Source organism: Thamnophis sirtalis, unplaced genomic scaffold, assembly GCF_051295495.1.
Source record: "Thamnophis sirtalis isolate CommonGarterSnake01/CBP01778 unplaced genomic scaffold, rThaSir2_p1.2 scaffold_4, whole genome shotgun sequence".
NCBI lineage: Eukaryota > Metazoa > Chordata > Lepidosauria > Squamata > Natricidae > Thamnophis > Thamnophis sirtalis.
In genome coordinates, this window is record NW_028261384.1 from 30455215 (window position 1) to 30468329 (window position 13115).

General features: G+C 38.7%; 1 protein-coding gene across 13 annotated transcripts in view; it reads left to right on the plus strand.

The window, feature by feature from the left end:
- KIAA1217 (KIAA1217 ortholog) overlaps positions 1–12128 on the plus strand; it is a 240015-nt gene extending 227887 nt beyond the window's left edge. For 10 of the 13 annotated variants that reach the window (XM_087712695.1, XM_087712703.1, XM_087712697.1 and 7 more), the window contains 3 exons: positions 3192–4706; positions 5193–5315; positions 5989–7363. In XM_087712695.1, coding sequence (XP_087568821.1) covers positions 3192–4706; positions 5193–5315; positions 5989–6510 — 2160 coding nt within the window. In that variant the 3' untranslated portion in view covers positions 6511–7363. Of the gene's footprint in view, positions 1–3191; positions 4707–5192; positions 7364–11809 lie in introns of those variants that run through there. The other 3 variants (XM_087712702.1, XM_087712705.1, XM_087712706.1) reach the window with 3 other exon arrangements.
- Positions 12129–13115: the final 987 nt, after the last annotated feature.

Consider the following 13115-nt stretch of genomic DNA (forward strand, 5'->3'; position numbering starts at 1 on the left):
TAACACATTTATTTATTAAGTGAATTACACATCTTAATCCCTTTTCCAAGTTTTGCAGTCATAGCTTTTTTTTTAATCTGTAGCTCACATATTCATAAATAGTAGGGCAGGAAATAATGTAAAAGCATTTACTAGACATTACTAGCAATTTTTAACTTCAATATAACAAAATTCTGTAGTGACCCTTTTTAAAAAATGCATATTAAAAAGAATAGAATTTAAAAGAATAGAACAGCTAAAACACAACTCAAACTGGAAAATGGACATAATGCAAAATGCACAAATCTAATTATAAAAATGAGAGGAGGTGTCTTAAAGTTGACACTGAAATCATTTAAGGTTCAACTGAATGAATAGTCATTGACCTTATAAGAATAGGTGCTTAATAATTATGAGACAGTTTGGAGCAATGAAAAGACAATATCCAATGAAAAATCCAACTTGAGTTAATTTCAATTGCTCCCCCCCCCCCATTGATAGAGTCGCATTCTTACTTATAGCAAAGATTACCAGTGCAGACATTTTCATGGGGCTCCTAAAACAAGGAAAAAGTGCATTATTGAAAACCAGGTTTGATAAAGCATCTTCTTTCATCCCTTTGGCCAGTGTGTACAAAATAGCAGATGCTAAGAAATGGGTTTTATGTAAAAGAATGCCTGAGAATCTATAACAGATAAAGCTATCACTTGTGTCCCAACCAACAGGGATGATTCTCATAGAGCAGTAATCAGGAATGAAGGCCCCTTTGTGACTTTAAGCATGGCTGGCTCAGGAATTCTGGGAATTGAAGTCCACAAGTCATAGAAGAGCCTTCATTCTCTGCCCCTATCATAGAGGATTATCTTGTTGCTTACAGTTGAATTATTGGATCCCTGATTGTCTCTGAACTTGCTTCTCTTCAGTAAACAGGTCATGATGGTTGGGCAGCATTATTAGCTATAGGCAAACTACTCCATAGAAACAACCAGTAAACTGCATTTCAGTATGTCCTGATGATGTTACCTACTTTGATAATGAAAATGTTAGTAGAAAGAAAAGTAAGTCAGAGAACATAAATAATTCAACAGGAATAATTCCGCTACCTAAAATTAATGTTTAATAGTAAAGTTGTCCAGGATTCATTTCTATCCCCCGAAGTGCAGCTGTTGCTGTCCTCCCCCTCTTCCCCCCAGCAATACACCTACAGCTTTGGTGTTTTTTCTTCTTCTTCTTTTACTGCAGTTTAGTCTGCATGAGCTGAATGCTAACACACTATCTCTGCATGGTAATAGCAAACTTAAACTCCCTTTTATTTGCTGACAGTTTTCTTTCCATCTCTCTTTTTGGTAAAATCGTCTTCTGCACTAAAAAAAAAAAAAACCAAGTGACTTTATTTATACCTACAAGAGCTTTAGAGTGTCAAGGCAGTAATTTACAGTATATTTAAATCTAATAATGGCTGTATATTGAATATTTCAACATCATAATTTGGTATCAAATAATTGTGATCTGTATAGAATTTTTTAACTCAATCCAAATAATTGCTGAATTAAAATTTTAATATGACAGACCACACTATAGTCTATATTTGTCATCCCTTTCTTTATTGGGTTGTTATATTTTTATACCTGAACATCCAACAACTGAAAGAAGCTGTGCTTGACAGGGTAACATGGAGACTACTTGCCTATAAAGTCGCCAAGAGTTAGACATGACTGAATGGTTAAAACTAAACTAATTCAGGTAGTCCTCGACTTACAACCACAATTGAGCCCAGAGTCTATGTTGCTAAGTGAGAAATTTGTTAAGTGAGTTTTGCCCCATTTTACAATTTTCCTTGTTCCATTTGTTAAGTGAATCGCTGCAGTTGCCAAATTAGTAACATGGTTGTTAGGAGAATCTGGTTTCTCCATTGATTTTGCTTGTCAGAAGATTGCAAAATATGATCACTTGACCTTAGGACACTGCCACCATCATAACTATGAACCAGTTGTTGAGCATCCAAATATAAATCATGTGACTGGGATGCTGCAATGATCATAAGTAAGAAAAATGATCATAAGACACTCTTTTCAGTGCTGTGGAAACGTCAAATGGTCACTAAACAAACTGTTATAAGCAGAGGACTACCTGTATTTTTATACCACTGTATTTTCTAAAGAACTTTGGTTTGCTAGGTTGGTCTTCTGAATTGATCTCAAATTTTCATACCCTCTTTTAACCATACAGAGTACCTGAAAGATTAGCAAAACTAAGAACAGCATCCCACTTGCATTTTCACTCCCTGCATTCAATGTTGCATTCTTTAAAAGTGAAATTTGATGCAATTCTTCTTAATATTTGAATGACTGATGAAATAGGAATCATTTGTCCTCTGCAGAATGTGTAGTTGTAGGAGTACTTATGCCAATAGCAAAAGCTGCAATTTAAGTATGCAAGGATTAGAGGGATGTCTTGCTATCCAAATACAAGGTTATGTTTCAGAAATATAATAATGCAGTTTTACCTGGCATCACAGTGTTTCATCTACATGGCAGGATCTGTTTCTCTTTCTTCATAGCTCCTCTCTCAGCCTTATGTTGAATTTAATCATAGGTTAATTTGTCAGGAACGTCGGAGTAAAATTTGCTCTGCCACTTTTTTGTAAACCCTTTTCTGTCAAATAAGTCCAGAACTTGTTTACTCTCTTAAAATGTATGTTTCATCACAGAAGTTGAGAAAACAACATTTAAAAACAACATTTAAAAATTAACACTTGGCCTGGGGGGCAGGGGAAGAAATAATTCTTCAACCACATATTCTAATATAGTGGTATTTTTTTTTAAGCTAGGAGAACAGTCTAGAACATTTGGAGTGGAATCATTTATTCTCTTGTGGTTTACTTGGGGGCAAAGTATTTCACAATATGGAGAACCTTTAAAGGACCAGCTCCATCTAACATTCACATTGTCTGCAAAATATTTGTACTTATATGTCATATGTTGTTCACAATTAGAAGTTATGCTATGAAGAGATACTGAAATCAACCAAAGACCATGGCAATGGCTGTGTATTGATGTAAAGAGGGGCATACATATATATTATCTGATGATATACCAGCTGATTGGAATAATATCAGATAAAATCTCCATAAGAGGGGACTAAATGTCAAGTAATAGTCCTGAACTAAAACAAAAGCAAAAACCTAAGTAATTCAACTCTTCCCCCCCTAGGTTGATGGGGAGGCCACAAAAGATAGTGACCATCCCAAGGACAAGACTGAAGGGAGAACAGAAGTCATGATCTCAGATGCTTTCAGCATCCCTGAAAACTCTGCCTTTAGGCCAGAGTTGCTTTTGGAAAACAAGGATTATGCCAACAAAAATTCTTTTAAGCCAAACACAAACTTCTCTAGTATGTTAGAAAATGAAGGAAAGAGATGTCCTGAAGAAATGCAAGATTTAGCAGCAGAGATTGGAAGACAAAAACCAAGTTACGTTGTAGTGGGAGAGGCTGATCTTAGCACTTCCCCAAAAGATCTCCTGGAAGTTGCAAAGGTACCTCTTGTTGGACAGACAGATTCCTGCACCCAAGAAATGTCATTAGTTTCTCCATCAACACAAGAACAGGGAAGGTCAGTTAGTGCCTATAATCAAGTCGCACTAAGGCATAAAACATCTAAGAACATCACCTTAAATGATATTGATGAAGTAGAATCACCAGCTAGTATTCCAGATGAGGAGAGTTCACAATCAGAGAACGTTGGCTTCATGATTACTAGAACAGCTGTTCAGTTTCTATCAGGTGGAGAGGTTCATGACATAGTGAACAGGAAGGGAAATGCTGTACAGACTGTGAACATTGATTCCAAGAAAGAAACACCATCTCAACAAAGCATGCTTGAAACTCATAAAGGTGAAGAGCCAGTGGTTTGCTTGGACAAAAAACCAGTCATCATTATTTTTGATGAACCAATGGATATCAGATCAGCTTACAAAAGACTTTCAACAATATTTGAGGAATGTGATGAAGAGTTGGAAAAAATGATGACTGAAGAAAAAATAGAGGAAGAAAATGAAGAATTTGATACATCTGATGATGCTCACTATGAAGATGCCACCGAGACAAATAGGATGCAGGTTACTGAGAAATCCAAGGAACAAACTTCCTCTAATTCAGCAATGCAAGTTGTACAGCCTGAAGGACAGGAGATGTACAAAAAGGAGCGTCAGAAATCCAGTTACATTTATGGGTCAGAACCAAAGTTGGATGTTCCCGATGCCAAGAAGAAGTTTAAGTTTAAGTTTCCTAAAAAGCAATTAGCTGCTCTCACTCAGGCAATCCGCACAGGAACTAAAACAGGCAAGAAAACATTACAAGTTGTTGTGTATGAAGATGAGGAGGAAGATGGCGCTGTAAAACAACACAAAGAAGCAAAAAGATTTGAAATACATAGTTCTCAATCTGTTAACACTTCTGAAAAATCAGAATCAAAGACAGTTGTCCAGGCATCTAGAACTGAAGAAATCAGGAAGAATACGTACAGAACTCTAGACAGCCTGGAACAAACTATCAAACAGCTAGAGAGCACCATTAGTGAGATGAGTCCAAAGTCAGTTTTTGAAACCACAGGCCAGGCAGAGAGACCTCCTGGCCCAAGCTTTTTCTCACCCAAAGAATCCATAGTGGTGGAAGAAAGCAATGCTGATGTTGAAATCCTTCCTTCAATACGATCATCTTCACGAAAGGTACTTTAGTATGAGAAATCACAACTTCAGCTGCTTTCTAAAAATCTGCAATAGTAATCAACAATAAGCAAGAGGTGTCTTCTGATTGGTTTGCTTCTTTCCCGGTGGCTTGTTGGTGCATCCAATTTAGTACCTAACAGCTAATATTGTGTGTTTTCATTTTTTTTAAAAAAAAAATGCTGATTTTTGTTTGATTTTGGTGGTGGGCATAAGATGCTTAGTTGATATTCTCTAATGGGTGCAGAAGTTAAATTATGGTTGATTAGTGGTTGAACTTTTATTCCATTTTTGATTCCTGAAATTAACACCAATGGTTTGTCTTTGACTTTGATGTGGTTTCCTCTGGTGCTTTCCATGCATGTTGAGCTTTAGCTTCTTACCTAAAGCAGCTTTTCCCCATGCGCTGTAATCGTTCTCACCTACAATGAGCCCAGCTGACCTGTCTCCATTGTCTCTTTCCTACCCTTATACCTGCTTTTCTCACAGAATTCAACCAACACTTCACAGACGAGCAGGATGCCAATTCCTGCAGCCACAAAAAGTAGGCAAGGAGGTGTGGACAAGACCGTCAAACAGCACAAGCTACAGGATCAACGCCAGTACAGACAGGTAGTTTTACCCTAAACCAAATCTTGGGATGAAGTCAGTACTAAGATGTATGCTTTGCATAAATGTATACGTCCAGTTGCCAGTTTTGGATGCTATCAAATCTTGGAACTTTCTTTCCCAGTGAAGATCCTGAATTGGAATCCAGGGCTTGAGGGTGTGGGGCATGAAAGTATCTAATAGTTGCATTATTCTGATATCAGCTTGTGCATGTCGTGGCAAACATCTCCTGCTTTTGAAGTTTTGTTCCAGTACTCAGCTGTAATACTTTTTGAAGTCAGCAATAGGAATCGACAAGTCTGAAGTGTTTCTGATTAAAGTGTTTATACTAACTCCCTATTTAACAGATTTCAGTCAGCACCTCTTAACCACCCACCGGAGTGTTTCCATCTTCACCTTAACAATTCTGACGCATGTTTCATCAACTGATCAGCCCCCAATATTTGGGGTCACTTTTCCACATACCTTTTACTTTGAACTCCCTCTTGCTCTGTGCATTTTCTGCTGTGCAGCTTAAAGGGACAGGAAAAATGGGGAAAGATCCAGCCCATAAATGCAAGACTTAGGACAGGTTTGAACAAGTCATTCTTATTCTTCTCAAGCTTAATTTCCTACATATTCCCATGCTTTGTGATGTATGCTGACTTAAACTGTCTCCCACCATCTTTATTTACAGGCTAATGGAAGTGCTAAGAAAGCTGGTGGGGACTATAAAGCTATTTCCCCAATTCTATCCGCCTCAAAAATTCCAGCCTTTTCTTCCACTTCTGGAAAAAGTAGTTCTGTGTCTAGTGGTGATAGCACTAACCTTCCAAGCCTATCCACTAAAGCCTCTGTTCCTTCTAATTCTCTCAGTCCTCCAACAGGTCGTCCTACTCATTCTTCTTCCTTAATCCCTTCAGTTGCTAACGGCTCCTTAAAATTCCAGAATCCTACTCACACAGGTAAAGGCCACAGTCACCTTTTACTCTCCACCCAGACTCAAAATGGCCGCCCAACCCCTCTTCCTCCATCTTCCTTTTCCTCAGCTTCCTCCTCCTCCTCCTCCTTACCCTCTTCCATCTCTACCACATTACCAAACCAAAGTATGAAGAACATTCGATCAATCCACACACCCAGCTTTACCAGCTACAAGTCACAGAATGGAAGTGTCAGCAAAACCACTCCATCTTCCACCATCACCAAAGAGCCATCTTAAAAGTGTACCTGGGTCAGTACAGTTCACCAAGCCTTCCTAATATGCTGATGATGTTGCAACCAGTCTTACAGCTGAAGATTGTTACCCATCTTGTTGTATCATTTCAGGCTGAATGCTAAAATTGTGCTAAAAACTAGGGTAACATCGTGAATTAGTGATAAATGTAGTTTTTTAAGCATTCATTATTGGTTAACCAGCCAAGGGGATTATATATGAAGCACAGATTATCTTTTAAGTAGAAACTCCTATAAAGTTTGGAAGGATGTGAGTGGACTGGAAATGTGTGCACAAAAATGTATTGAGCATGAAAAACTGTATTTAAGAAGCCTGTGGTTTTTGTATAAAGCTATTTTTAAGTACAAGAATTAAAAGCATCAGGATAATAAGAAGACTGTAAAACTGAAACTAAAATATTTTTCTTTTATTTTGGAGTTATTCAAATTTGTTATAGATTTCTATTTTTGTCAACAAAGAAAACCATCATGGTTACTTTAAAATTTCTTTTGTCAAAACATTTGATACAATTATAATGTACATTTGATAGTAAAATGCACAAATATAAAAGATAAGACAAACACTGATGGGGCAATTTTATTGCACTGCCAATCAGATTATATTTAATAATTTGCCATGCATTTGGGGGGGAGAAGGAGTTGTTTATTTGCTTATTCGTTTTAGCTAAGCTTTGGTTTCCTTTTTATTTTTTCCATATTAATTAGTCATAGACAAACTATGTAGTATTACAATGTGCATTTTTGAAGTGTAAACTTCTGTACTGCTCTGTATAATGGAAAGCCTTTGTACATATTATAATATAAAGATTATAAATATAAATACATGAATCTAAACAATGCATGTGGCTGGGCACATTGACTACTTTTCAACACCAAAAGTCCATTATGCATATCAAATTTTGGAAAATGTTAAAGGTGGGAAAATTGAGGAGGATTTTAGAAATCATCATCTGCAAAATCAAAGTGCACTTTTGTGATACCTTGTTTATACAATAATACCTTGTTTATACAATATACACAAGTAAAAGGAAAACCCTTTGCAAAAATAAAGGGGTCCATGCTTACAGTTTGGTATCACTTTGTCACTAACAGTAACTTCTTAATCTTAATTGGGTTTTTTTTTTTTTAGTATCTATGGACATGATCTGGGAGGAAATACCCTGAAATCCCATTGATTTCAGTAGAAATGTGCATGCACGTGCTTCAATTCATTTTGCAAATATTAACTTTCATGGCTCAGTGTTTATTTTACAGCTATTTCTTATAAAAGAAAGACACTAATGTACTCAGCAAAATGATGGCTTTGCTGCTGATCAATTTGTTACAGAACATTCATGTAGAAAAGACATAGAAATAGATGATGCAGATGATAGAAAAATAGATGGATGGATAAGATGATAGATAGATAGATAGATAGATAGATAGATAGATAGATAGATAGATAGATAGATAGATAGATAGATAGATAGATAGATAGATAGATACAAAGCGAACATTTCTATCAAAGTCTTTCAGAAGCGTTGATGCAGGATAGTGACTAAATTTAAAGGCAGTAGGTTAAATCTCATATCAACAATAAACTGTGAAGGAAACTACATTCTCTGGGTTTTTGCCTTTTTCTTAGTTGTCTTGGGCATAATCTTTGGTGCTATATTGCAAATCCATATTGGCAAAATGTTTTTCAATCATATAATTATACATATCAAGATAGTATAGATCAGGGGTGTCAAACTCAAGGCCTATAGGCTGGATTCGGCCCGCGGGGTGCTTAGATTTGGCCTGCGGGCCCGGCCTGGAAACAGCAAAGGACTGGTCTGCTGTGACTCTGCAAGCGAAAATAGGCCTTGGGAGGTCCATGTGCACCCTTCCCAAGGTCCATTTTCGCTGGCAAAGCACTGGCAAAAGAAACTACTAACAAAAGTGGCATTTGAACATAAGGCAGGGGGGCATCAAGAAATGTTTTCCCTTTTGCATTTGAGCATGCAAGAAGGAACAGGAAAGGAGAAAGAGAAAGGAAAGAAAAAGAAGGAAAGAGGGGAAGGAAGAAGAAAGGAGAACAAAGAGAGAAGGAAAAAGAAGAAAGGAAGAAATGGAAGGAAGGTTATAATGAGAGGGAGGGTGGGTCTGAGGAAAGTCCTGCCTTAGCACTTGGCCACCAGCAGTCCTGCTACCCTTTCGCCATCCCCTTGTCTCCTGACCTCTCCTGCTGGTCTCACTCCTATCACTGAAGATGCTTTGGTTACAAAGCCGGTTCTGTTTGCGTGGAGAGGGAATCGCCTCCCTCTGACCCACATACTTTGCCCTCCCTCACACACCATGAGCAACCAGGCCAAGGAGAGCAAGAACAGCAGCAGCCTCAAGGAGCAGGTAAGTGCAGCCGGGCAACCCCTTGGGGAAGCGGGGCTATGCTGTACTGGGCTGTGAGGTCCTGGTACCTTGGGAGCTCGAGGGCTGGGCTGGGCGCTTGCCTTCCACTGCCTAGGTCTCAGAACAGCCTGCACCATCATCCGGCGATCCTTCACATGGCCTGAAAGGGACGGTGAAGCTCCTCTGGAGGACAAGGGTTTGGCGCTCTCCCTGGTTTTGCCTTCCTCCGCTGGAGACAATGGTTCCCCGCCCTGTCTGGGCCACCATAGGTACCATCGACATGAGTAATATCAAGCTGGCCATGCCCACCCACCTCCCCGAGGTCAAACACAACCCTGATGCGGCCCTCAATGAAATCAAGTTTGACACCCTTGATATAGATAGTTGACAAGCAGGGATCTTTTTTCAAATATGGCATTTAGAGATTTATCTAGAGACATCCCTACAGTGCTACATTATTCATTCCTAAAGCTCTAAAAAACAATTTAAAATTGAACAATGGTCATTTTCACAATCTCACAGCTCTGAACCCCATAAACCAGTTAGTCTTTCTATTCAATAAGGGAGTGTAAGTTTCTATTCCTTTAGCTCCTGTGAGTAATTATGGGTACAGGACACAGTGGCTAAATTAAATCAGCTTAGCTTTTGAGTAGTGACAGTTACCTGATATTAGAGTGAGGTGGCACTATTTCTGAGGTAGTGCAAAAACTGATGCTACTATTACATTTGTGTTGAGAGCACTGAAGCACTCCTGGGTTGAAAGGATTGAATAGCCATGTCGCTGTTGCCCGGGGGATGTCCAACTGGGGATTCAACTTTTATGTCCCTATTAAGTTGCCCACCAAAGTAGTACCCATCTATCTACTTGCAGTTGCCCACTTTCAAACTGTTGGTTTGGCAGAAACTAGTGTGTGTGTTGAGAGCTCACCCTGTCCCATGGTAGCAGCTGGTTCAGATGCAACCATACCAGTCATCAGACTATCATCCTAACCTTGTGAATCATGAGGTCCTAAGTCTCTTACTGAAGCACACTTGCTTTCCCATGGGAGCTTGATTGTTTCTTTACCATAATGAGAGTTTCCTTCACTTCATATCAATATGTCAAAGTCTTGTCTCAGGGTTGATGGATTGTTTTGAAAACTTCCAGTCTAGCATGCATAATAGACTGCATTAACAATTAAAATGGAGGGTTTACAATGAGAGGTGGGCATCTACAGATGTCAATAGAAGCGTTCTTTGGGGTGAAATATATTACTGGGATGAAAAACATGGATCCCTTGACTTTCAGGGTTTTTTTTGGAAACTTCAGACTCTAGGATTTTAAGTATTTCATTTTAAGATCACTATATATGTAACATTTTTCCTAGAGAAGTGACTTGATATGAATAATGGATCAGCCAATGTTTTATTTGCAAAATATGTTTACCCATGATTAACTAAACCATGGTTTAATCCTCTCCTGGTGGTCTCATATTTGTTTCTATTAACACTATTTGCACTGGTCCTCTTTCAAAGCACAACCCTTTGCATTCATCTTCAAAATTACCTACATGCAGATGATTTAGCAGGCAAAAAGAAATGATAAAACCGATATATTCCTGCCATTAAGATATATAGAGATGAAGCCATTAATATTAACACAACCTGAATTACAAGAATGAGGAAGACAGTAAAGTTAATTTAAAATAAATTAATTTAAAACAATCTCCTGTTTATACAGTACAATTTACAATGTAAATATGAACCCATTAGATATAGGCAAATCCTGTGAAAACATGCTTTTGTTGAGTCTTCCACCATCTTTATGTGGAATAATATGGTTTTCAAGAATGCCTCCCCCTCCCCATTGAAGCTGAGTGGCCCTACCTATGTATATATGTAGAAATAGCTGCATACAAAACAGCCATGTGATCAGTGGTGGGATTCAATTTTTTTTACTACCAGTTATGTGGGTGTGGCTTGGTGGTCATGTGGGCGGGTGGTAATGTGAGTGGGTGGGCATCGCCAACTCAATGTCACTCCTACCCAGTCATATAACCCACACACAGCTACCCAGGTTTTGTGGCTCCCTGTGTTTTCTGTGGGAAATGGGTCATGTGACTGGGTGGGCGTGGCCAACTTGATTGGTCTCACCCTTAGTAAATTTCTCCTTAGTCCAACTCATAATAAAATAGCACAATAAAATAGCACTGTTCCAATATTTAGAATAGAATAGAATAACAGAGTTAGAAAGGACCTTGGAGGTCTTCTAGTCCAACCTTCTGCTTAGACAGGAAACCCTATACCACTTCAGACAAATGATTGTCCAATCTCTTCTTAAAAACCTCCAGTGTTGGAGCATTTACAACTTCTGTGGGCAAGTTGTCGCACTGATTAATTGTTCTGTCAGGAAATTTGAGGGGCTCCTTCAATCTATTTCCAAAGCACCAAAAGGCACAATAAGAAACAATGGATGGGAACTAACCAAAGAGAGAAGCAACCTAGGACTAAGAAGAAATTTCCTAAGGGTGAGATCTATCAACCAATGGAATAGCTTGCCTTCAGAAGTTGTGGGTGCTCCATCACTAGAGCCTTTCAAAAAGAATGAGGGAAGTACACCCCAAAAGGACAGTGCCAGGCACCACTAAAACAATGCAGAAAATGTAAAACAGCCATTCCCATTTTTTTTTTAAAGTCAACCCCAAAGCAAATTCAGCAGCTGAGAGGGAAACTAAGAGCAACTGATTAAGCTAATTAAAAGCCTGGGTGTGCTGCCAAAAGCCATTAACCCTTCCAACTCTATTATTCTATGTTCTCTATGTTCTAAATTGGGTGCTTCACAGCAGAAGCAATACAGCTGGCTGGACCATACATGCACTAAATTCATGGCCTGAATGATCAAGCTGCATCATTGTCCCCTTCTGTATCTTTTCCTCCAGGAAGAAACAAGAACTAGCCAACACTGCAGCAGCAATAAAAAGTCTTGGGAAACTCCAGGGAGCATCAACTGATCACAGAAGTGTTACTTAATACTCTTTATAATGAAAATGTTTGTCATTTTGTCCTTCCTGAAGGGAAGAGGTTAATCCCATCCCTAGAAGGGTGATTGATGGGTTTCCCTGCCCTAACCTGTCAGCTTCTGTTGTTTATTGACTTGATTCAGCATGTATCGGCTGCATTCCAGCTGCAACTGTTAAGTGGAGCTATTATGAGCCACCCGGATTGTGAGCCGTCCGGAGTCCTTCGGGAGTGGGCAGCATACAAGACAAATAAAATTAAATAAATAAATAAATAAATTAACTGAAGGGAGAGGTGGGCGGGGTAAAAATCTCTCTTACACTTTATTTTTAACTGGTTCTCTGAACTGCATAAGCAATTACGGTAACTAAAGGTTCGGGCACCTGTGCATGTGATCCTGGAAGAATGATCCAAAGAGGTACTTGCATCACCAACTGTAAAGAACCCCTTTCAAAAGTTTTGCATAACTCAAGAAGCAATATTATTCCACACACATATGATCAGGCACAGGAAGATAAGCAGTTTGTAAGGAAGACGTAGTAGGATTTTAGTTCATGTTCATCTAAGTATTAACAGGAAAAAACATTTGAGATGCTTAAAACTGTAAAGAAGAAAATGGACATTTTAACTATTTGACGTTTAATTGATCTTCAATTGGCAGAAATAAAAACAAAGATGGAGATGCTGGGGAAGAGGAAAGGAAGGATCTCATGCAAAGAATGCTGAGGACTTATAACATTTGTGTTATAATTCGTGTCCCAGCCAACAAGGATGATTCTTATACAGGATAATCTTGTTGCTCAGGGTTGAATTGTTGCAGTCCTGGTTTTCTCTGAACTTTACAGGCATATCATGACAGAGTGGACAGCATCGTTGGTTGCGGATTCTCTTTTGCTTTTTTCTGCTTGCAATTACTGTTGCAAATATACTTAAGCATCAATCTGTTATTTCCTATCTTCAAGAATAAAAAATAAGTCTTAAAAAGGTATCTGTTGTACCTGCAAGCAAGGGAGCCCACCAGTCAGTGGAATACTTAAGTAATTCTGAGAGTAGAAAATTTTCCCCAGGAGTTTTGTAGGCATTCAGGGTCTGAATGAGTCTTCTAGTCATCCATTCGGTCACCAGAGGCTTGGGAAAATGAATGGTTGACTGTAATATTCCTCCATGTGGAAGCAGGTATACTATAGGGGTGTCCAGGGAGAACCTACATCCCCATAATAATGTGAC